Here is a 24,421-nt window from a genome sequence, read left to right as displayed (position 1 = left end):
CTCAGGCACTGTGCAAATTTGCAGCCATGCGATCAGGCCTGGATTAGCCCCCAGAGCCTCCCGAGCCCCCACAGCAGGCGTAAAGAAGGATAATTACCAGCTGCCATCTGTGATTGTTATGTCCTCATTATTCACGACAAACTGTACTTCAGGTGGTAGGAGCACATCACTCTGCGCTACATTGGATGCGACAGCCGCCAGCTTCCATGCGCCAGTGATCTGAGAGGTGGGAGAAAGCCACAGTCATCATTCTAACAGTGTAAGCAGTAGACTAGGCCTGTGTGGTACAGTAGGTCTCATCAGGGGTTTGAAGAGGGATCTACCAACCGCTTGCGGTACTTCCCGACCCCATCGCTCCGATACTAACTGCATGTGTATATTGTGTTAGTATATTGGGCAGCTGTCCTCAGTAGACACATGTGGTCAGGTGGTGGCTGCGAAGCACTGATGGGTGGTTGGCGCCTGAGGGAGAGCCTGTGGTCAGGAGGTGGCTGCGACACACTGATGGGTAGTTGGCACCTGAGGGTGAGCCTGTGGTCAGGAGGTGGCTGCGACACACTGATGGGTAGTTGGCACCTGAGGGAGAGTCTGTGGTCAGGAGGTGGCTGGGACACACTGATGGGTAGTTGGCACCTGAGGGAGAGTCTGTGGTCAGGAGGTGGCTACGAAGCACTGATGGGCAGTTGGCACCTGGGGGAGAGCCTGTGGTAATGAGGTGGCTGCGAAGCAATGATGGGTAGTTGGCACCTGGGGGAGAGTCTGTGGTCAGGAGGTGGCTGCAAAGCACTGATGGGTAGTTGGCACCTGGGGAGAGCCTGTGGTCAGGCGGTGGCTGCGAAGCAATGATGGGTAGTTGGCACCTGGGGGAGAGCCTGTGGTAACGAGGTGGCTGCGAAGCAATGATGGGTAGTTGGCACCTGGGGGAGAGCCTGTGGTCAGGAGGTGGTTGCGAAGCACTGATGGGTAGTTGGCACCTGGGGGAGAGTCTGTGGTCAGGAGGTGGCTACGAAGCACTGATGGGCAGTTGGCACCTGGGGGAGAGCCTGTGGTAATGAGGTGGCTGCGAAGCAATGATGGGTAGTTGGCACCTGGGGGAGAGTCTGTGGTCAGGAGGTGGCTGCAAAGCAATGATGGGTAGTTGGCACCTGGGGGAGAGTCTGTGGTCAGGCGGTGGCTGCGAAGCAATGATGGGTAGTTGGCACCTGGGGGAGAGCCTGTGGTAACGAGGTGGCTGCGAAGCAATGATGGGTAGTTGGCACCTGGGGGAGAGCCTGTGGTCAGGAGGTGGTTGCGAAGCACTGATGGGTAGTTGGCACCTGAGGGAGAGTCTGTGGTCAGGAGGTGGCTACGAAGCACTGATGGGCAGTTGGCACCTGGGGGAGAGCCTGTGGTAATGAGGTGGCTGCGAAGCAATGATGGGTAGTTGGCACCTGGGGGAGAGTCTGTGGTCAGGAGGTGGCTGCAAAGCACTGATGGGTAGTTGGCACCTGGGGGAGAGTCTGTGGTCAGGCGGTGGCTGCGAAGCAATGATGGGTAGTTGGCACCTGGGGGAGAGCCTGTGGTAACGAGGTGGCTGCGAAGCAATGATGGGTAGTTGGCACCTGGGGGAGAGCCTGTGGTCAGGAGGTGGTTGCGAAGCACTGATGGGTAGTTGGCACCTGGGGGAGAGCCTGCGGTCAGGAGGAGGCTGCGAAGCACTGATGGGTAGTTGGCACCTGGGGGAGAGCCTGTGGTCAGGCGGTGGTTGCGAAGCACTGATGGGTAGTTGGCACCCGGGGGAGAGCCTGTGGTCAGGAGGTGACTGCGAAGCAATGATGGGTAGTTGGCACCTGGGGGAGAGCCTGTGGTAACGAGGTGGCTGCGAAGCACTGATGGGTAGTTGGCACCTGGGGGAGAGCCTGTGGTCAGGAGGTGGCTGCGAAGCACTGATGGGTAGTTGGCACCTGGGGGAGAGCCTGCGGTCAGGAGGAGGCTGCGAAGCACTGATGGGTAGTTGGCACCTGGGGGAGAGCCTGTGATCAGGAGGTGGCTGCGAAGCACTGATGGGTAGTTGGCACCTGGGGAGAGCCGGGAGGATTGGGAGATGTACCGGTGCTAATGCGGACTACTGAGTTATATAAAGGTTTAAGTTGTTTGCGCCTAAAGAAATCATTGACCACTAGACGGCGTAGCTGGTACTTTTCCTGAGACAGTAGCAGTCACAGATGGCATGCAAGCATCTGACTAATGGCTGTGCCAGCCTTATGCCAACCAGACAACATAACTAATGTCTCTTCTTACATAGATTTTCTTTGGAAGTACATTAAAAGTTTATGGAAACAAATCCACCCACATTGTGAACCTTAAGCTAGAATATCAGGGTTGCCGACAGGTTTCCCGGACCCAGGTGATGGGGGCGTGGTCATTGCAGGGAGGTGTGGCCAGTTCCCCTCCTGAGGGAGTATTTGTAAATGTGCGCCTGCTTTAAAGAGTCCCCCCCCCCCCCCAGCGCCATTGTAACACCAGTGAGATAATGTTACCTTTTCTGTGTCTAGACTGGTCACTTCCGCAGGCAGCTCTGAGCACACAAATGCTGTAAGGGAAGACACATATTATTTATTCAGATAAACCATCCTGTATACAATGGGCCTAAGCAATTACTGACATTACACTACATTAGATTCACCATCATCACTTCTATATCCAATTCACAGCATTGGGAGTGAAACCCTTTCTAATGTACTAGGACATGGGTCCTCAAACTGCGGCCCTCCAGATGTTGTGAAACTACAAATCCCAGCATGCCTTGCCACAGTTTTAACACTCCCTTATAGCAAAACTGTGGCAAGGCATGCTGGGATTTGTAGTTTCACAACATCTGGAGGGCCGCAGATGGAGGACCCATGTACTAGGAAGTGAAGTGTCACAGTATTCTGCCCCAGACGCAGTGCTAATTGTATAACATGTGCAGATGGTTTCCCTCTGGAAAGTGTCCCGTTGCGGCGCGCCGTTCACCCGGGTTCGGCTAGAACGGGACGCACATGCGTGTGACTATATCAGTGCTCTGCACTTAGCAGTGGCACTTTATACTGTGTCACAATATCAGTGTCCTGCGCTAAGCAGTGTCCCTTTATACTGTGTCACTATATCAATGTCCTGCACTTAGTAGTGTCCCTATATACTATGTCACTATATCAGTGTCCTGCACTTAGTAGAGCCCCTATATGCTGTGTCACTATATCAGTGTCCTGCACTTAGTAGTTCCCCTATATACTATGTCACAATATCAGTGTCCTGCACTTAGTAGTGCCATTATATACTATGTCACTATATCAGTGTCCTGCACTTAGTAGTGCCCCTGTATGCTGTGTCACTATATCGGTGTCCTGCACTTAGTAGTGACCCTATATACTATGTCACTATATCAGTGTCCTGCACTTAGTAGTGCACCTATATGATGTGTCCCTATATCAGTGTCCTGCACTTAGTAGTGCCCCTATATACTATGTCACAATATCTGTGTCCTGCACTTAGTAGTGCCATTATATACTATGTCACTATATCAGTGTCCTGCACTTAGTAGTGCCCCTGTATGCTGTGTCACTATATCGGTGTCTTGCACTTAGTAGTGCCCCTATATACTATGTCACTATGGGCCTTATTCTGATCGGAGCGGCCAAACGTGCGTACGTTCGCCATTACCGCACGCTAGCCGTACGCGGCCGTTGGGGTTAAGTCCACCCACAAATCAGCCGCTTACGTACGGGCAGAAATACCGTAGAAGGGGAGTGGTGTACAAATGAGCGTACGGCAACGTACGCGGCCGGCCCAGCCCTTACACTCCGACAACTGGCGTACAACTGAGCGTACGGCGCCGTCTACGGCCGTCTCTCCTCCGTCTCCCCACCGACTTCTTGCGGAGATCTGAGCGTACGCCAGTTTGCACGGACGGGTCCCTATTGTTTTCAATGGAAAACTCAGCTTATGTCACCGCTCGTGAGAGTGAGCGTACGTCCGTGCACGCTGGCATACCCTTCACATATATGGACCTGCAAATCTTGCCTTTCAACTATAATTATGAAAATTAATTAATTGATTGAATTAATTTATGTGCAAAATAGTGGGCATGGGCTTCAAACATTGCTGAAACATCCTTTGTAGGTGTTAGATGTGGTTTATGTTATTGTATCCTAAATACAAAACCTATGTTAGTATTAGAGTGAACACGTTGACACATGTCGACTTGTGTAGATTGAGTGTGCTACTGCGTAAAGTCTATGAAAGCAGGTAGTGAATGTGTCTGTTTAGCAAATACCTACCTTAGCGTATAAAAAGAATCTTACCTTAAATTAAACAAACCTTTAAATGTGGAGAAGTATAGAAACGGGATGCGGTCATTTGGTCTACTGCATTATGGTCGACAGTCATTAGGTCGAATCCATTAGGTCGACATGCTAAAAGGTCGACATGACTCTAGGTCAACATGGGAAAAGGTCGACATGATTCTAGTTCGAAAGGTCATTAGTTCGACAGGTCATTAGTTCGACAAGGTCATTAGTTCGACATTGTCTATGTCGACATTCACAAGGTCGACATGGAGTTTTTCACTGTTTTTTGAGCCAACATGTGCCGACAGGCGGTATTTCATGCCCTACCATCCACTAGGGCGTGGTGGGAGAATAAAATAGTGTGCCGAGCGCAGCGAGGCACCGTGCCCGACGCATAGCGAGCGCAGCGAGCGATGCGAGGGGATGCAGTGCACTTTAAACTGTGTCCATGTCGACTGTGTTGACATTCAGGTAAAAAAACAGTGAAAAACCCCATGTCGACCTTGTGAATGTCGACATAGACAATGTCGAACTAATGACCTTGTCGAACTAATGACCTGTCGAACTAATGACCTTTCGACCTAGAATCATGTCGACCTTTTCCCATGTCGACCTAGAATCATGTCGACCTTTTAGCATGTCGACCTAATGGATTCGACCTAATGACTTTCTACCATAATGCAATAGACCAAATGATCCCAACCCATAGAAACATAAGCTTCCAATGTGTTTGCGTGCTGCATGTGTGGCTTGCAGGCAGTGAAATCATGGTTTGGAGTTAATAGACTGCAGCATTGCTTATTACATTCAGGTGTATGTGTTTGAGTAGTAATCAGCGTTAATTAGCCAACTCAGGCGCACGCTGGCATGCGGTATCTGTAGGGGTGGTTTTAGCTGGCGGTTGGCGGCCGCCTGTTTGGTGTCCGAATCGAACGGTGCCTTAGTCTATCGTGCGGTAGTAGCACCGCTCATTTTGGGTGCACACCCCCGTGTACGCCCATATTTACGCCCATTTTCCCTCATTATTTCGGCCGCTCCCATCAACACGCCCCTATGCCGCCCCCAATGCCCGTACACTCGCGTACAGGTTTTTTCGCACGTAGAGACCCGTCCGTAAGCGTTGTGGAGTGGTCGCGCCTGCGCATTAGCGAATTTACGCATGCGCAGATCATGAAAAACCCCGGGACGTACGCGTACGGCCCGGCCGCTCCAACCAGAATAAGGCCCTATATCAGTGTCCTGCACTTAGTAGTGTCCCTTTATACTATGTCACTATATCAGTGTCCTGCACTTAGTAGTGTCCCTATATGCTGTGTCACTATATCAGTGTCCTGCGCTTAGCAGTGCCCCTATGCTGTGTCACTATATCAGTGTTCTTCACTTAGTATGACCCTATATGCTGTGTCACTATATCAGTGTCCTGCACTTAGTATGACCCTATATGCTGTGTCACTATATCAGTGTCCTGCACTTAGCAGTGGCCCTTTATACTGTGTCACTATATCAGTGTCCTGCACTGAGCAATGTCCCTTTATACTGTGTCACTATATCAGTGTCCTGCACTTAGTAGTGTCCCTATATACTATGTCACTATATCAGTGTCCTGCACTTAGTAGAGCCCCTATATGCTGTGTCACTATATCAGTGTTCTGCACTTAGTAGTTCCCCTATATACTATGTCACAATATCAGTGTCCTGCACTTAGTAGTGCCATTATATACTATGTCACTATATCAGTGTCCTGCACTTAGTAGTGCCCCTGTATGCTGTGTCACTATATCGGTGTCCTGCACTTAGTAGTGACCCTATATACTATGTCACTATATCAGTGTCCTGCACTTAGTAGTGCACCTGTATGATGTGTCCCTATATCAGTGTCCTGCACTTAGTAGTGCCCCTATATACTATGTCACAATATCTGTGTCCTGCACTTAGTAGTGCCATTATATACTATGTCACTATATCAGTGTCCTGCACTTAGTAGTGCCCCTGTATGTTGTGTCACTATATCGGTGTCCTGCACTTAGTAGTGCCCCTATATACTATGTCACTATATCAGTGTCCTGCACTTAGTAGTGTCCCTTTATACTATGTCACTATATCAGTGTCCTGCACTTAGTAGTGCCCCTATATGCTGTGTCACTATATCAGTGTCCTGCACTTAGCATGCCCCTATGCTGTGTCACTATATCAGTGTCCTGCACTTAGTATGCCCCTATATGCTGTGTCACTATATCAGTGTCCTTCACTTAGTATGACCCTATATGCTGTGTCACTATATCAGTGTCCTGCACTTAGCAGTGGCCCTTTATACTGTGTCACTATATCAGTGTCCTGCACTGAGCAATGTCCCTTTATACTGTGTCACTATATCAGTGTCCTGCACTTAGTAGTGTCCCTATATACTATGTCACTATATCAGTGTCCTGCACTTAGTAGTGCCCCTATATGCTGTGTCACTATATCAGTGTCCTGCGATTAGTAGTTCCCCTATATACTATGTCACAATATCAGTGTCCTGCACTTAGTAGTGCCCCTATATGCTGTGACCCTATATCAGTGTCCTGCACTTAGTAATGCCCCTATATACTATGTCACAATATCAGTGCCATGCACTTAGTAGTGCCCCTATATGCTGTGACCCTATATCAGTGTCCTGCACTTAGTAGTGCCCCTATATACTATGTCACAATATCAGTGCCCTGCACTTAGTAGTGCCCCTATACACTATGTCACTATATCAGTGTCCTGCACTTAGTAGTGCCCCTGTATGCTGTGTCACTATATCGGTGTCCTGCACTTAGTAGTGCCCCTATATACTATGTCACAATATCAGTGCCCTGCACTTAGTAGTGCCCCTATATACTATGTCACTATATCAGTGTCCTGCACTTAGTAGTGTCCCTATATGCTGTGTCACTATATCAGTGTCCTGTACTTAGTAGTGCCCCTATATACTATGTCACTATATCAATGTCCTGCACTTAGTAGTGCCCCTATGCTGTTTCACTATATCAGTGTCCTGCACTTAGTAGTGCCCCTATATACTATATCAGTGTCCTGTACTTAGTAGTGCCCCTATATACTATGTCACAATATCAGTGCCCTGCACTTAGTAGTGCCCCTATACACTATGTCACTATATCAGTGTCCTGCACTTAGTAGTGCCCCTATACACTATGTCACTATATCAGTGTCCTGCACCTAGTAGTGCCCCTGTATGCTGTGTCACTATATCGGTGTCCTGCACTTAGTAGTGCCCCTATATACTATGTCACAATATCAGTGCCCCTTTATACTATGTCACTATATCAGTGTCCTGCACTTAGTAGTGTCCCTATATACTATGTCACTATATCAATGTCCTGCACTTAGTAGTGCCCCTATGCTGTTTCACTATATCAGTGTCCTGTACTTAGTAGTGCCCCTATATACTATGTCACTATATCAATGTCCTGCACTTAGTAGTGCCCCTATGCTGTTTCACTATATCAGTGTCCTGCACTTAGTAGTGCCCCTATATACTATGTCACAATATCAGTGTCCTGCACTTAGTAGTGCCCCTATATGCTGTGACCCTATATCAGTGTCCTGCACTTAGTAGTGCCCCTATATACTATGTCACAATATCAGTGCCATGCACTTAGTAGTGCCCCTATATGCTGTGACCCTATATCAGTGTCCTGCACTTAGTAGTGCCCCTATATACTATGTCACAATATCAGTGCCCTGCACTTAGTAGTGCCCCTATACACTATGTCACTATATCAGTGTCCTGCACTTAGTAGTGCCCCTGTATGCTGTGTCACTATATCGGTGTCCTGCACTTAGTAGTGCCCCTATATACTATGTCACAATATCAGTGCCCTGCACTTAGTAGTGCCCCTATATACTATGTCACTATATCAGTGTCCTGCACTTAGTAGTGTCCCTATATGCTGTGTCACTATATCAGTGTCCTGCACTTAGTAGTGCCCCTGTATGCTGTGTCACTATATCAGTGTCCTGCACTTAGTAGTGCCCCTATATACTATGTCACTATATCAATGTCCTGCACTTAGTAGTGCCCCTATATACTATGTCACTATATCAGTGTCCTGCACTTAGTAGTGCCCCTATGCTGTTTCACTATATCAGTGTCCTGCACTTAGTAGTGCCCCTATATACTATATCAGTGTCCTGCACTTAGTAGTACCCCTATATACTATGCAACTATATCAGTGTCCTGCACTTAGTAGTGACCCTGTATGCTGTGTCACTTTATCAGTGTCCTGCACTTAGTAGTGCCCCTGTATGCTGTGTCAGTATAGTGTTTCTGATCTGCGGGCGCCCTGTGCGGGAAGTGGACGGGTAGCTGTCATCTGCCCTCCCCCAAACCACCGGAGAATTACCAGGAGAGCGCCCAGTGTTTCATGGGCGAATCGCCCGACCCACCGCTCCACACCTGCATTGTTGTGTGCGAGAGTCTGGCAAGTAATCTATTCGCTGTGGCCGCTCGCACACAGTGGCTCGCACACAGTGGCTGCACATACACAGTCACAAAACATTGTTCCCTGCGCGAACATGCAGGGGAGCGTGCAGAAGGATATAAATACATTAGAGACTGTACAAAGAAGTGCAACTAATATGGTGCATGGCCTACATCACAAAACGTACCAGGAAAGACTAAAAGATCTTAATATGTATACTTTAGAGCAGAGAAGGGAAAGGGGGGACATGATAGAAATTTTTAAATATATCAAGGGTTTTAACAAGGTACAGGTGGGAGACATTCTTCACAGGAAGAGGAGCAACAGAACACGAGGACATGCACTGACACTGGGGGGAGGAAGGTACAGGTGGGAGACATTCATCACAGGAAGAGGAGCAGCAGAACATGAGGACATGCACTGACACTGGGGGGAGGAAGGTACAGGTGGGAGACATTCTTCACAGGAAGAGGAGCAACAGAACACGAGGACATGCACTGACACTGGGGGGAGGAAGGTACAGGTGGGAGACATTCATCACAGGAAGAGGAGCAGCAGAACACGAGAACATGCACTGACACTGGGGGGAGGAAGGTACAGGTGGGAGACATTCTTCACAGGAAGAGGAGCAACAGAACACGAGGACATGCACTGACACTGGGGGGAGGAAGGTACAGGTGGGAGACATTCATCACAGGAAGAGGAGCAACAGAACACGAGGACATGCACTGACACTGGGGGGAGGAAGGTACAGGTGGGAGACATTCTTCACAGGAAGAGGAGCAACAGAACACGAGGACATGCACTGAAACTAGAGAGAGGAAGATTTAGGGGAAATGTGAGGAAGAATTTTTTTCACAGAAAGAGTAGTAGATAAGTGGAATAGCCTTCCATCAGAGGTGGTAGACGCAAATACAGTAGTACAATTTAAACATGCTTGGGATAAGCATATTGATATCCTTACAAAAAAATAAGGATCAAATATGGTTTGAGGTAACATGTTTAAAATAAAAGGGGCAGACTAGATGGGCCAAGTTGTTCTTATCTGCCGTCACATTCTATGTAACCAGAATAATGGCCTTAGTATGACCGTATTTGCTGTGTCACTATATCACCTCTTGGCTTCTGGAGCACAATGTTGACTCTGTATAACCCATAGCTAGACCTGTTTCTTGATACTTACATGTATGTTTCCGGATCACAATGTTGTTAAATTTTCGACAGTTCGCATAGTGGACAAATTTCCTAATTTCCTCTACAGGGATAACCCGGTCTGAGCGACCTACAGTATAGGAAAAGGTTATTAGGGACTTTTTTCATCAACTTGTGACACTAACGCTGAGAGCAAACAGTTTAATCACTAACACAACCCCCCTATATTGCAGCGCTCAGCGGCCTGTTGTCGGCTGGACACATTACACAGACTGTACAACAGAAACAAACAAGAAAAGGCATTAGAAATGCAATTGTCAACTATGTCCCAAATCACAATGTATTTCATATAATGTAGGCCCTCCAAATGAGCTATTCATACAGTATATGTCAGTGGTAATGTTACGTGGCTAGCACAGAAGGAGACGTGGCTGGTCACATACAGTATATCTCACTGGTAATGTTACGTGGCTAGCACAGAAGGAGACGTGGCTGGTTATATACAGTATATCTCAGTGATAATGTTACGTGACTAGCACAGAAGGAGACGTGGCTGGTTACATACAGTATATCTCACTGGTAATGTTACGTGGCTAGCACAGAAGGAGACATGGCATTTTATATACAGTATATCTCAGAGGTAATGTTACGTGGATAGCACAGAAGGAGACGTGGCTGGTCACATACATTATATCTCAGTGGTAATGTTACGTGGCTAGCACAGAAGGAGACGTGGCTGGTTACATACATTATATCTAAGTGGTAATGTTACGTGGCTAGCACAGAAGGAGACGTGGCTGGTTACATACAGTATATCTCAGTGGTAATGTTACATGGCTAGCACAGAAGGAGACGTGGCTGTTTATATACAGTATATCTCAGTGGTAATGTTACATGGCTAGCACAGAAGGAGACGTGGCTGGTTACATACAGTATATCTCAGTGGTAATGTTACGTGACTAGCACAGAAGGAGACGTGGCTGGTTATATACAGTATATCTCAGTGGTAATGTTACGTGACTAGCATAGAAGGAGACGTGGCTGGTTATATACAGTATATCTCAGTGATAATGTTACGTGACTAGCACAGAAGGAGACGTGGCTGGTTATATACAGTATATCTCAGTGGTAATGTTACCTGACTAGCATAGAAGGAGACGTGGCTGGTCACATACAGTATATCTCAGTGGTAATGTTACGTGACTAGCACAGAAGGAGACGTGGCTGTTTATATACAGTATATCTCAGTGGTAATGTTACATGGCTAGCACAGAAGGAGACGTGGCTGGTTACATACAGTATATCTCAGTGGTAATGTTACGTGACTAGCACAGAAGGAGACGTGGCTGGTTATATACAGTATATCTCAGTGGTAATGTTACATGACTAGCATAGAAGGAGACGTGGCTGGTTATATACAGTATATCTCAGTGATAATGTTACGTGACTAGCACAGAAGGAGACGTGGCTGGTTATATACAGTATATCTCAGTGGTAATGTTACGTGACTAGCATAGAAGGAGACGTGGCTGGTTATATACAGTATATCTCAGTGATAATGTTACGTGACTAGCACAGAAGGAGACGTGGCTGGTTATATACAGTATATCTCAGTGGTAATGTTACCTGACTAGCATAGAAGGAGACGTGGCTGGTCACATACAGTATATCTCAGTGGTAATGTTACGTGACTAGCACAGAAGGAGACGTGGCTGGTTATATACAGTATATCTCAGTGGTAATGTTACGTGACTAGCACAGAAGGAGACGTGGCTGGTTATATACAGTATATCTCAGTGATAATGTTACGTGACTAGCACAGAAGGAGACGTGGCTGGTTATATACAGTATATCTCAGTGGTAATGTTACGTGACTAGCACAGAAGGAGACGTGGCTGGTTATATACAGTATATCTCAGTGGTAATGTTACGTGACTAGCACAGAAGGAGACGTGGCTGGTTATATACAGTATATCTCAGTGGTAATGTTACGTGACTAGCACAGAAGGAGACGTGGCTGGTTATATACAGTATATCTCAGTGATAATGTTACGTGGCTAGCACAGAAGGAGACGTGGCTGGTCACATACAGTATATCCCAGTGGTAATGTTACCTGACTAGCACAGAAGCAGACATGGCTGGTTACATACAGTATATCTCAGTGGTAATGTTACCTGACTAGCACAGAAGGAGACGTGGCTGGTTATATACAGTATATCTCAGTGGTAATATTACGTGGCTAGCACAGAAGGAGACGTGGCTGGTTATATACAGTATATCTCAGTGGTAATGTTACGTGACTAGCACAGAAGAAGACGTGGCTGGTTACATACAGTATATCTCAGTGGTAATTTTGCGTGACTAGCACAGAAGGAGACGTGGCTGGTTATATACAGTATATCTCAGTGGTAATATTACGTGGCTAGCACAGAAGCAGACGTGGCTGGTTACATACAGTATATCTCAGTGGTAATGTTACCTGACTAGCACAGAAGGAGACGTGGCTGGTTATATACAGTATATCTCAGTGGTAATGTTACGTGACTAGCACAGAAGGAGACGTGGCTGGTTACATACAGTATATCTCAGTGGTAATGTTACGTGACTAGCACAGAAGGAGACGTGGCTGGTTATATACAGTTTATCTCAGTGGTAATAATACGTGACTAGCACAGAAGGAGACGTGGCTGGTTATATACAGTATATCTCAGTGGTAATATTACGTGGCTAGCACAGAAGAAGTATCTGGTTACATACAGTTAAGGTAAAGGATGCCTACGGAGAGCTGAGGGGAGAACATGATGCAGTTGTCGCTCACTCTGTGGATGGCGGTTCTAGTGCCGGTTGGCGTATCTGCAGAGAGACAGACAGATGATGGGGTAAATTGTTCAGGTCAATGTGGGATTGAAAACAGCATGAAGAGTCCCAGGTAAATGTCCCTCATGTTATCCTTGGTGTCACATACCAATTACATATCCCTCTCCTGCAGAACCTGCCCCTAAACAAACCGTCAGATAACACAAACCAGTCGTCCTCTCCAGTCCATTGTAGAACAGTGATATAAGTAATCTGTATACAGGGTAGATATCTGCTGTTTGCTGAAACATCTAATTCCACAGAAACTGATTAGGAATAAAATACCCGAATATGAATTAAACCCCCCGAGTTACCTTTGTATACAATATGTCCGTTATTTTCTTCCACCTCAATGTGATCTTTCCCCATTGTGCTGACTGCCCCTTCACTGGAAGCAAATAGGAGCAGATTACATTTGTGTGTAATTATTATTCATATCATTATATCTCCCTCTTATCTGCCTGTGTCACCTACTGGTGCAGGTCAGAGTTACTATACCCTGCTGTCTGTGTTACCTACTGGTGCTGTTCAGAGTTACTATACCATGCTGCCTGTGCCACCTACTGGTATGGGCAGTGTTACTATACTCTCCTGTCTGTGTCACTTAGTGTTGCGGGTCAGAATTACTGTACCCTTCTGTCTATGACTCTGTCACAGTTCTGGTGCGGGTCAGAGTTACTATAACCTTCTGTCTGTTTAACTTAGTGGTGCAGGTTACACTTACTATACCCTTCTGTCTGTGTCACTCACTGGTGCAGTTCAGAGTTGCTATACCCTGCTGTCTGTCTCACCTACTGGTGCAGGTCAGAGTTACTATGCCCTGCTGTCTGTGTCGCCTACTGGTGCGGGTCAGAGTTACTATGCCCTTCTGTCTGTGTCACCTGCTGGTGCGTCTCAGAGTTACTATATCCTTCTTACTGTGTTACCTAATGGTGCAGGCAGAGTTACTATACCCTCCTGTCTGTGTCACCTACTGGTGTGGGCAGAGTTACTATACTCTCCTGTCTGTGTCAGCTACTGGTGTGGGAAAGAGTTACTATACCCCCCTGTCTGTGTCATCTACTGGTGCGGGTCAAACTTACTATACTCTTCTGTCTGTGCCACCTACTGGTATGGGCAGAGTTACTATACTCTCCTGTCTGTGTCACTTAATGGTGCGGGGCAGAATTACTATACCCTTCTGCCTGTGTCAACTAGTGGTGCAGGTTACACCAGGGTTGCCGACTTTAAGATTCTCCTCTCCGGGAGAAGCCCAGGGAGGAGAGATTCAGCAGCCACTCAGGGGGCGGGGCTTGCAAGTGACATCACTAAGCCCCGCCCCCATGCTGGTAAAGCAGCTAATTCACGGATCTCCGTGGAGGGGGCGGGGCTAAAATGACGCGATTGTGCCGTTTTAGCTCCGCCCCCTCCTTTGAGACCCGAGGATTGCGGCATTTTAATGCTGCGATCCGGGGGTCAGCGGGGGTCCCCCCTGAATCCGGGAGGGTTGCCCACCCTTTCGGGGGGCCGGGAGGGAGACACGATTTTCGGGAGACTCCCGGAAAATCCGGGAGGGTCGGCAACCCTGGTTACACTTACTATACCCTCCTGTCTGTGTCACCTACTGGTGTGGGTCAGAGTTACTATAACCTTCTGTCTGTGTCACCTACTGGTGCGGTTCAAAGTTACTTTACCCTCCTGTTTGTGTCACCTACTGGTGTGGGTCAGAGTTAATATAAACTTCTGTCTGTTTCACTTAGTGGTGCGGGATACAGTTACTATACCTTCCTGTCTGTGTCACCCACTGGTGTGGTTCAGAATTGCTATACAGTACCCTTCTGTCTGTGTCACCTACTGGTGTGGTTCAGAATTGCTATACAGTACCCTTCTGTCTGTGTCACCTACTGGTGTGGTTCAGAATTGCTATACAGTACCCTTCTGTCTGTGTCACCTACTGGTGTGGTTCAGAGTTACTTTACCCTTCTGTCTGTGTCACCTAATGGTGCGGGTCAGAGTTGCTATACCCTTCTGTCTGTGTCACCTAATGGTGCAGGTCAGAGTTATTATCATCGCATTACAGACAGCCTGGCCCCATCAGCTACCAGGTTACCACATTGAACCTATACCAATGCTACCCGGGTGACAATGCCCAAACTAAAGGTTACTTTGGAAATTTAAAGTCACACAATACCGTAGTTTTGAAAATATTGACGATTTCTAGCAGGATTTCCCCATTTACTGTAACATCACCCTGTGACTGCGGTTGAGGTGGGTGCTGTCGGCCCACCTGCATTCCCACCTGCAAATACGCGCATGCCCAGACCCCCCAGTAGTTATACTTACTGTATGGACATGTGCGACACCTGCAGTTTGCCATCGACAATTCCAATTTCTGTTATGCCATGGGACGGTAAAATGTCGCTCAGAGCGGCTTCTGCACTTTGATGGGCAGAAACGGTCAGGACCCATTTACCTACGGACTGAAGAAAAAAACAATCTCTCTCTCTCTCGATATGGCTTATTGGCTGACTCCCCTCCTAACATCATTTTTGCAGGTGTCAGAACCCATGACCTGTCTTACTGGAGACAGACACCTTCACTTATTATTGAACTATTGCGGGGCACCAATATTTATCTTGCCTCCGGGCAACTGGGGCAAACTTATGCCTCTGGACAAATTCCTTCTTAGGTGGACAAAACCATGTGCACTGCAGGTGGGGCAGATGTAACGTGCAGAGAGAATTAGATTTGGGTGGGGTTTTACTTCAAAGTGAGATCTATTTTGCAGTGTAAAAATAAAGCAGCCAGTATTTACACTGCACAGAAACAAAATACCTCACCCAAATCTAATTCTCTCTGCACCTGTTACATCTGCCCCACCTGCAGTGCACATGGTTTTGTCCATCTAAGAAGGAATTTGCCAGAAGGAGTGAACCCTGAATAATGCCCTAAATCTCAAATTTTTTGAGGTGAAGTACTGGCAGTGACCACTAGAGGCCACTCGATGGACCAAATTATTACTCCTTAACAGAAAGTGAAAGCAAAATGATCTGTTTACTTTGATGGATATGGAGAGAGGGAGCTGAGAAGACAGAGATTGGAGGTAGGAGCAGATGGGGACTAAGCCATGATTGTGACAGGCTTTTAACTATTAGCGAATACAAGAGCATCTGTAGGAACAGGGCGCATCAGAAACAGTGGCGTAGCTTTAGCACCGCAGCCCTCGCGGTCGCGTGGGGCGCTGTGCATATGGGGGCGTCGGGGGGGCTGCGTTGCTATAGTAATCCCCCCACCCCCCCCAGGCTTACCTGTCCGCGCGTCCCGGCTCCCCTCCTGGCTTCAATCAATGCTATGGAGACGGACCACGATAAAATGGCCGCCCCATAAAGCAGACTGTTCTCTGAAACTGTCTGCGGTATGGGGGCGGCCATTTTATCGTGGTCCGTCTGCATAGAATTAATTGAAGCCAGGAGGGGAGCCGGGACGCGCGGACAGGTAAGCATGCGGCAAAGGGAGGAGGGGGCACGGGGGGCACCGGCAGCTGGGGGGGGGGGCACCCCAAACAAAGCTACGCCACTGATCAGAAATAGTCACGTCTTCTAATACAGCTTTATCATTGTTACAGGTAATTGCTTACAGCCCAGGGATGACAACAACCGTCACTAGTGTGAAGTTCAATCCTCCTCTTAAATCTTTAAACGTATCTGATGCTTGAGTTAATTAATGCTCTTCTGTCTAAGATATCTCTGATTACACACATTGGGCCTAATTCAGTTTCTGTTTTGCAAAACGCATGAGTGCTCTAGCGAATTACCGAATGTCACCAACCCACTTCAGCGATGGCCTCTGAATCAGGCCCACAACTAACCTATTCAACCAACACATGGTATGTATCTAATGCAACTTTTTGTTTCAACATGTTTCTTATCGATTACTAAGCCCCATCGGGATCAGTTCCAACTTTCCCGTAAAGTTATACACCGGTCACGCTTATATACTTACCTCTCGGAAATTAATGGGGACCCACTGATCCAGTTTATCAGCACACCTGTCAGCTTCTGCAATACAGGAATTCAAGAGTTAATGTATACCGGGAGCATCCTATTTCATATACAGTATTGTAGTTTTGCAGATTACACGGATAGAGGTGAGTAACACTGTGGTCAATAAATGTTTATTATTTATTTATTAACAGTTTCTTATATAGCGCACACATATTCCGCAGCGCTTTACAGAGAATATTTGAATTCCCTACCACATGTACACGCACACACAGACATTCTAGGGTTAATTTTGTTGGGAGACAATTAACCTACCAGTATATTTTTGGATTGTGGGAGGAAATCGGAGTACCCCAGAGGAAACCCACGCAAGCACAGGGAGAATATACAAACTAGGGAGTTGACCTAGAAGAAGGCCACCATCTCCCACTGGCACCACCAACCTGCAATCATCCAAGGACCAAAGACTGCGCAACACCCACCACAGAGCACACCAAAGTAAATGCCTTCACCAAACTGCAGTGCCTTTAGAGAGGAAAGAGAAAAGAACACACCCCTGCCACATAGACACAGACAGAAAGCAGGAAGCACAAGGGTGGACACAATCGGGACGGAGAAGGTACACATAAGGGTCTGTCAGCATGTACCGCGAGCGGCCGGCCCCTTAAAGGTGTGCGAACCACACATGCCAACCTCTAGACCAGCCACGTCCCCGGCGGCAGCGAACAGCACAGGCAACATTTAGATAAATGATGAGCGCTATAGGAAGGGATAGGTTTAATAATAGTGAAAGATAAAAGCAAGAAAAAAACACCTGAAAAAATAAAAACAATGAAATGAATGTAAACAGCTCTTTTTTGTAGCTTTGTATGGTCCATGGGGCTGCTACGCTAACCCTACCTCTAAAACCAGGGAGCGGGATGGAGACTGATGTAGTTGCGGCTGGTTTGTAGAAGCCGCTCGTCTCTTCTCCGTCTCCAGGGTGACGTCACCGAGTGCCGGGATTGACGGCGGGTGCCGCTTCAGCTCGGATGGAACGGAGCTCGTTTGTAGAGGTGGATGGCGTGCAGGAGAGAACCACGGAGGGGCCTTCAACCCCCAAGGCCCCTCCAAGGTTCTCTCCTGCACGCCATTAACTTTGATTGACAGGAGGGCTAATCTAGGTATAGTTTCCATAGAAACAATGCCAGCACTCAAGTTCATCAATGGTCCTGCCTTCTGTACCACTAGAGAAGCAAGTGGTGCCCTTGGGCAGTGGGGCACACCGGGGATTTCTCCCTGTGGACCCGTTGGTCAGTCTGGCCCTGGGTCTAGACTTTTCTTAGTTTTGTGACTGGTCTTGGTATAAATAGCTTTTAAAAGTATAATATTTCTACAAATTGTGAATTATACTGAACCAGTATAATACTGACTTATTAAAATGAACTTTAAGGGGATATATCTGGAATTTATGTTCTGGGCCATTTTGTTGCAGTGAGATCTTCAGAATATGTACTTTTTATTGTATTGGGGGAAGGTGAGTCTTTGGAACTGAGCTTAAGTGACCTTAACTAGACTTTAGTCAGCAGCACACTCATAATTACTATTTGCCGACCCCTGACCTTTCAACACAATCCCAAAACACACAGTAAGGTGAGCACTGTACTTCTAAAGATGAATAGCAAAGTAATCTGTGCAACAGCGGCCGCTAAGAACTGAGCCAGCATGTATATGGGCTGAGGAAACATTGTATTCAGAACTGGGGGGTCACATAATGGGAGCTGTCATGCTCTGACCAATCAGAGAGCTCGTATTCATTCCTATGGCGGTGCCCACAAGTGATCTACCCTTAGCTTCAGAGGACTTATATCTCTACCCCTTTTACACTGCTGCAAAAAACGGGGTCAGAGGCAGTGTAAATGGGTCACGCCGTGTCCTTTACAAGGGACTTGGGTAGAACAAGGCTAGGACCTGGGAAGAGGGCAGTGTAAACGGGTACGCCGGGTCATCCGATCCGGCTCCCATTTACATCAATGGGGACGTGCAACCTGTGGCCCACAGTGTCCACAGGTTGGATGGGGGGGCACACACAGCCTCCGCTGCTGTACTCTGCAGACAGCAGCGGAAGAGGTGAATGGATGCCTGTGTGCTCAGGAACCGCCTGCGCCGGGTGGGGGGTTGCGCCGGTGTAAAAGGTAACAAACGCCGGGTCGCACCTGGGTTGAAGCTGGTCCAAAAACCCAGCTGCGACCCGGCGTTTTGGTGTAAAAGGGGTATAAGAGACATGTTATACATTATGGATTTTAGTGTAACAATTTGAGGGATGCTTACATGGACTGAGGATGACGTTTCCTGAGTCACAATCTCTGGCTGGCAATGTCCAGTGATGATAATAGAAAAGTACATAGACCTCGTGCTCTAGTGACTCTGATTATTTCAATGCCAACCTAGGCAAAAGTAAGGTGGCGGGGGGCACAGGACAATGTACGCATTTTTTCCATTTGCAAGAAGCATACTGGAAACACGCCATGCTGCCCGTGACATGCGGCTTCACAACCCGCCCCATCAGCTGATCAGCTGCCAACTCAGCTTCCAAGTCACTGGATCCTGCAACCTGGAGGCCAAAGTCACACAATCACACTGCAATACGCACTATATTACATCAGCCCTAAACCCCCACCAGCAATATCACGGCTATACGCCTCCCTGCCAGATGGGATTGGCTGATAAACCCCCTCCAGCAATATCACGGCTATACGCCTCCCTGCCAGATGGGATTGGCTGATAAACCCCCACCAGCAATATCACGGCTATACGCCTCCCTGCCAGATGGGATTGGCTGATAAACCCCCTCCAGCAATATCACGGCTATACGCCTCCCCGCCAGATGGGATTGGCTGATAAACCCCCACCATTAATATCACGACTATACGCCTCCCTGCCAGATGGGATTGGCTGATAAACCCCCACCAGCAATATCACGACTATACGCCTCCCTGCCAGATGGGATTGGCTGATAAACCCCCTCCAGCAATATCACGGCTATACGCCTCCCTGCCAGATGGGATTGGCTGATAAACCCCCTCCAGCAATATCACGGCTATACGCCTCCCTGCCAGATGGGATTGGCTGATAAACCCCCTCCAGCAATATCACGGCTATACGCCTCCCTGCCAGATGGGATTGGCTGATAAACCCCCTCCAGCAATATCACGGCTATACGCCTCCCTGCCAGGTGGGATTGGCTGATGTTGATTTTTGGGGTAATGGCTTTATTTGAGCCCCTAAAAATGTTCTCCTGACTGGAGTATGACAAAGAAGGGGAGAGACTGGGGGAAGGGAGGGGTGTAGATTGGGGGAAGGGAGGGGTGTAGATTGGGGGAAGGGAGGGGTGTAGATTGATGAAGGCCTTTTAGCAGAGTTAGATAAGAAGAGTAAACGTTACAGCATGATGCTGACACTGGTTAGAACAAAAGGTCATGTAACGCATTGTGTAACACCCATCCCAGTATATGATGAAGCACAACGCGTCACAATCCCAAATGACAACAAACCCGCTGTGGCATGTGACAGATTGTAAACTTAGTAGTAGAACATTCCTGTCATGAGCCCAGCGGTCACCCACATCACCCCCTGTGCTCTCTAAGCGGGAGAGAAATAAAGTAGGCAAAGCTAAAGTAGCCAATCAGCTCCTAACTGTTTTGCTTAAAACTGTTTTGAAAAATGTCAGGAACTGATTGGATGGTAGATTATCTCTCTCCAGGGCATGATTAAGGCAGTGGTGGCCAAACCGGTCCTCAAGATCTACCAATGGTACATGTTCTCCAAATCACCTAGCTAGTGCACAGTTGTAGTCATTACTAATTGTCACATTTCCCAGATCACCTAGCTGGTGCACAGCTATAGTCATTACTAACTGTCACATTTCCCAGATCACCTAGCTGGTGCACAGCTATAGTCATTACTAACTGTCACATTTCCCAGATCCCCTAGCTGGTGCACAGCTGAAGTCATTACTAACTGTCACATTTCCCAGATCCCCTAGCTGGTGCACAGCTGTAGTCATTACTAACTGTCACATTTCCCAGATCCCCTAGCTGGTGCACAGCTGTAGTCATTACCAACTGTCACATTTCCCAGACTCCCTAGCTGGTGCACAGCTGTAGTCATTACTAACTGTCACATTTCCCAGATCCCCTAGCTGGTGCACAGCTGTAGTCATTACTAACTGTCACATTTCCCAGATCACCTAGCTGGTGCACAGCTGTAGTCATTACTAACTGTCACATTTCCCAGATCCCCTAGCTGGTGCACAGCTGTAGTCAATACTAACTGTCACATTTCCCAAACTCCCTAGCTGGTGCACAGCTGTAGTCATTACTAACTGTCCCATTCCCCAGATCCCCTAGCTGGTGCACAGCTGTAGTCATTACTAACTGTCACATTTCCCAGACCACCTACCTGGATTAAGGGTACCAGTTGCCCTAGGTTAATACAGAAGTGGCTGCCCCCTCCATACTTTCTTATCTACATGCCAGTTGCCAGTAGGGTTCTTGCTTGTTGTCATGGGGTTACATGCTTGTGCTACCTTCCTCTGACAGACACTAGAGGTCTAGTAGAACCTGTATAATCTGTCTCCTGGAAGATGGCAGCCTTCACTAGCATGCAAGGGGATGTGTAAGCGAACACATGCGGCAGCCTGGGAGTAAAATCATTCCGCTGTAGTCCGAATTCGGGGTGGGCGCTGACATCATGTGATGCCCATGCAGGCATCGCCACACGATGGGGAACGCTAGTATTTTTATGGGGATACCCATTAAACTCTGGGCGTTCCTCTGCTGCCCGCTCTCCAATACTTAGTAAAGTACCAACAAATCCGCTCCACAGCCTGTAACATGGCAGTTAGGAGCTGATTGGCTGGTTCTTTATTACTGTCCACATTATCTCTCCCCAGGCTTTGATTAAGCTGGGCCTAATTATAACAAATATTGGGGCTTGACATGAAATGAGGGTGAGCGTATTGGCAGCACAATCACAAGCTAAGTATCGGGGCGGGGGAATCATCAGTGCTGTTTTTATAAATGTTGGGAATTTCTGCAAATTATATTTTCTATACAACGTTGTGTTCCCCATATAGCCCCGGTTGGGCAAAGCAGATGCACTCACCGCCGTCCCCCTTCTCGCTGCCGCCCGGTATGAAGTAGTTAAATTTTGTTTCAAAACAAAGGGACTGTTTCTTAAATTTCTCTATTGCGGCCGCACTTGCTGTTGGCTTTTTAGCTGCAAGACAGAAAGGAAGCATCATAATATAATTCGATTTAAAATAGTTTCACTTACTGCCAACAGATGGCAGTGTTTCAATGACACACGGACACTAGACATTTATATAGGTGATTATATCATCTAGAAAAGTCCCACAGTCTGGCGTGATTTATTTACAAAGTCCTCCGAGTGCCGCCATTCCGGAATAATCTATCTACAGGTGGAATTTTTATAGCTTCAAAGGCACCGGGGCAAATACCTCACCGCACTGTTGTTGTTTTTTTATTTATTTATTTTTCCCCCAAAAAAGGATACAAAACAAATATTTAAAACAATATACAGGTAATTCTTACACAAGGATTTACATTTTTGGGGTCTCGTTCCGTTTAGATCCGAAACGTGTACTCACATGCCAGATATAATGTTTTTCCTGACTCATTTTCTATTCCCAGGAGAAGCAAATCCTCATCGGTCTTGAATTTTAGGACTCTAAGCCGCCCTAGGAGAAATAAGATTACACATTTTAAAATGTTAAATTAAAAAAATAATCCCACTCCTTCAAATCAGAAACGCATAAACCCAACGACAATCTAAATTTGCGTACAGTGTTTAGTAGAAATAATTTCTTGCTGGAGTGTTCGTTTTTGGATAAATGTTGGAGTGAGTAGTACAGTACTATGCCACAGAAGGGCACTATCGGACAACCGAGTAGGTGCTGTGTAATACACTGTACATCCAAATCATAGAGCCAGACATATTAGCAGCTCCAAGGCCAGTGCAGGGTTGCAGAAGGACATGTCAACAACCGGGTTAATGCCAACTGGCAGGTGAAAAGTACGGAGAGCCAATCACAGAGTGAGAGCGGGCATAGTGGATTATTTGCAGAAATACCTATTATGATCACATTGCAGGTCCTGAACTGGCTAAGAACTAGTGTTTAAGGGGCATATGTACTAAGACTTGGAGAGTGATAAAGTACCAACTAATCAGCTCCTAACTGTATTATTTTCAAATACATGGAAGTTAGGAGCTGATCGGCTTTATCACTCTCCGAAGCTTAGTACATCTCCCTCTATGGGCCAGATATATCAAGCTTCAAAAAGTGACCACCGGCATGCTGACCACTGGTCGTCCGTATGTACCCCCTCCAGAACAACTTACCCCTGGCTGTTGGAAGCACTGAGAACTGAGCAAATCAAACAAAGGGGGAAATTTACTAAGTGAAAGATACAGTGCATACACACTGAATTATATTGTTCAATGGTGTCACCGCTGAGAATGCAAAGACAAAGGGGGGGGGGTCATTAATTGAAACGAGCAGTGGCGGTTGTTACCTATAGGCTGCAGGGCTGCAGCACCCCCCTGTAAGATCCGCCACTGTTCTCTACCTAAGTTAAGCCAGATGTAGTCTGTGAGACTGCTCTGGCTTCACTGTGAATGGCAGTGACTTCCTATTGGAAGTCTGACCTGCCAGTCACCCAAGGCAGTCCCATTGGGAGGTGTTCCCTCCCTCCGGGATGCCTCTACATGGGCTGCTGAGCAGCAGCCTTTAAAAAAACGGTTCCACGCATGCGCTGTACGAGGACGATACTGCTCATGGGCCGGACCCAGGACCATAGAGGCTGGAGGCCAGGGCATGCTCAGTACCGAAGAGGCTACTGTGCCTGCGCCTGCCCTGCAGCGGGGACCGGCAGCTGGGATCGGGATTGTTGATGGGGACCACGAGCACAGAAGCAGCGGTGGCAGTGGAGGGGAGGCACCACATCGCAGCAGCCCCCCTCCTTCGCAGAGATAAGAGCCGCCACGGGAAAACGCTTTGTAAACAGGCCGCTAAGTTTTATGTTACATGTGCTGTGCAATGGCGGCTCTCCCAGGACTGCAATGTGTGTAAAGGCGGAATATACTCTGGTGCGTCCGGCCCATGCAGTACTACATTACCCTGAGTGTTGATTCCTGTACCTGAGCTGGTTTTGTTAATATACTTCAGCTCTAGCAGTGTGGTGTCAGCCGGCCTGATGGGAAACAAGGAGACAAAGAGCATTAGGGATGAGCAAACGATGCAGCAAATATCATAAAACTAACATTACACTAGTACAACTAAAGACGTGCCCTGCAGCAGCATGCAGCAGCGGGATTGTGAGGTTAACGCAAGCATTCGCATCAGAGCCTGCCCCAATTAAATGAATGGGAGCCGACACATGTGCACATCGGCACCCTTCAAGTCTATGGCATAGGGGGATCTTGCAATCAAACACACCCCACTATACTGCACTGTCTTTGCAATGCAGCAGGGATATTAAAGGACACATCTGTACCATACAATTAGGTGGTCTCTCTCAGCCAATCAGTGGCTGCCTGAATGTGAGACCTCTGATTGGCTGAGAGCCCTCTCAGCCAATCAGAGGGCTACCCAGT

At 47.5% G+C, this 24,421-nt stretch overlaps 1 protein-coding gene across 2 annotated transcripts in view; it reads right to left on the bottom strand.

The window, feature by feature from the left end:
* LOC146036217 (uncharacterized) overlaps positions 1 to 24,421 on the bottom strand; it is a 49,028-nt gene that overhangs the window by 5,567 nt on the left and 19,040 nt on the right. For both annotated transcript variants that reach the window (XM_083160078.1, XM_083160077.1), the window contains exons 9-18: positions 23,966 to 24,018; positions 22,416 to 22,505; positions 21,911 to 22,024; positions 16,767 to 16,822; positions 15,108 to 15,244; positions 13,100 to 13,173; positions 12,687 to 12,782; positions 9,960 to 10,058; positions 2,520 to 2,572; positions 98 to 219 (exon numbers count right to left, since the gene is read on the bottom strand). In XM_083160078.1, the coding sequence (XP_083016204.1) occupies positions 98 to 219; positions 2,520 to 2,572; positions 9,960 to 10,058; positions 12,687 to 12,782; positions 13,100 to 13,173; positions 15,108 to 15,244; positions 16,767 to 16,822; positions 21,911 to 22,024; positions 22,416 to 22,505; positions 23,966 to 24,018 (894 nt within the window). The remainder of the gene's footprint in view (positions 1 to 97; positions 220 to 2,519; positions 2,573 to 9,959; positions 10,059 to 12,686; positions 12,783 to 13,099; positions 13,174 to 15,107; positions 15,245 to 16,766; positions 16,823 to 21,910; positions 22,025 to 22,415; positions 22,506 to 23,965; positions 24,019 to 24,421) is intronic.

This window comes from Crinia signifera, chromosome 9 (assembly GCF_055691185.1).
Source record: "Crinia signifera chromosome 9, ASM5569118v1, whole genome shotgun sequence".
Lineage (NCBI taxonomy): Eukaryota > Metazoa > Chordata > Amphibia > Anura > Myobatrachidae > Crinia > Crinia signifera.
Note: the sequence above shows the minus strand (reverse complement) of the source record. Positions and strands in the feature narration are given on the sequence as shown.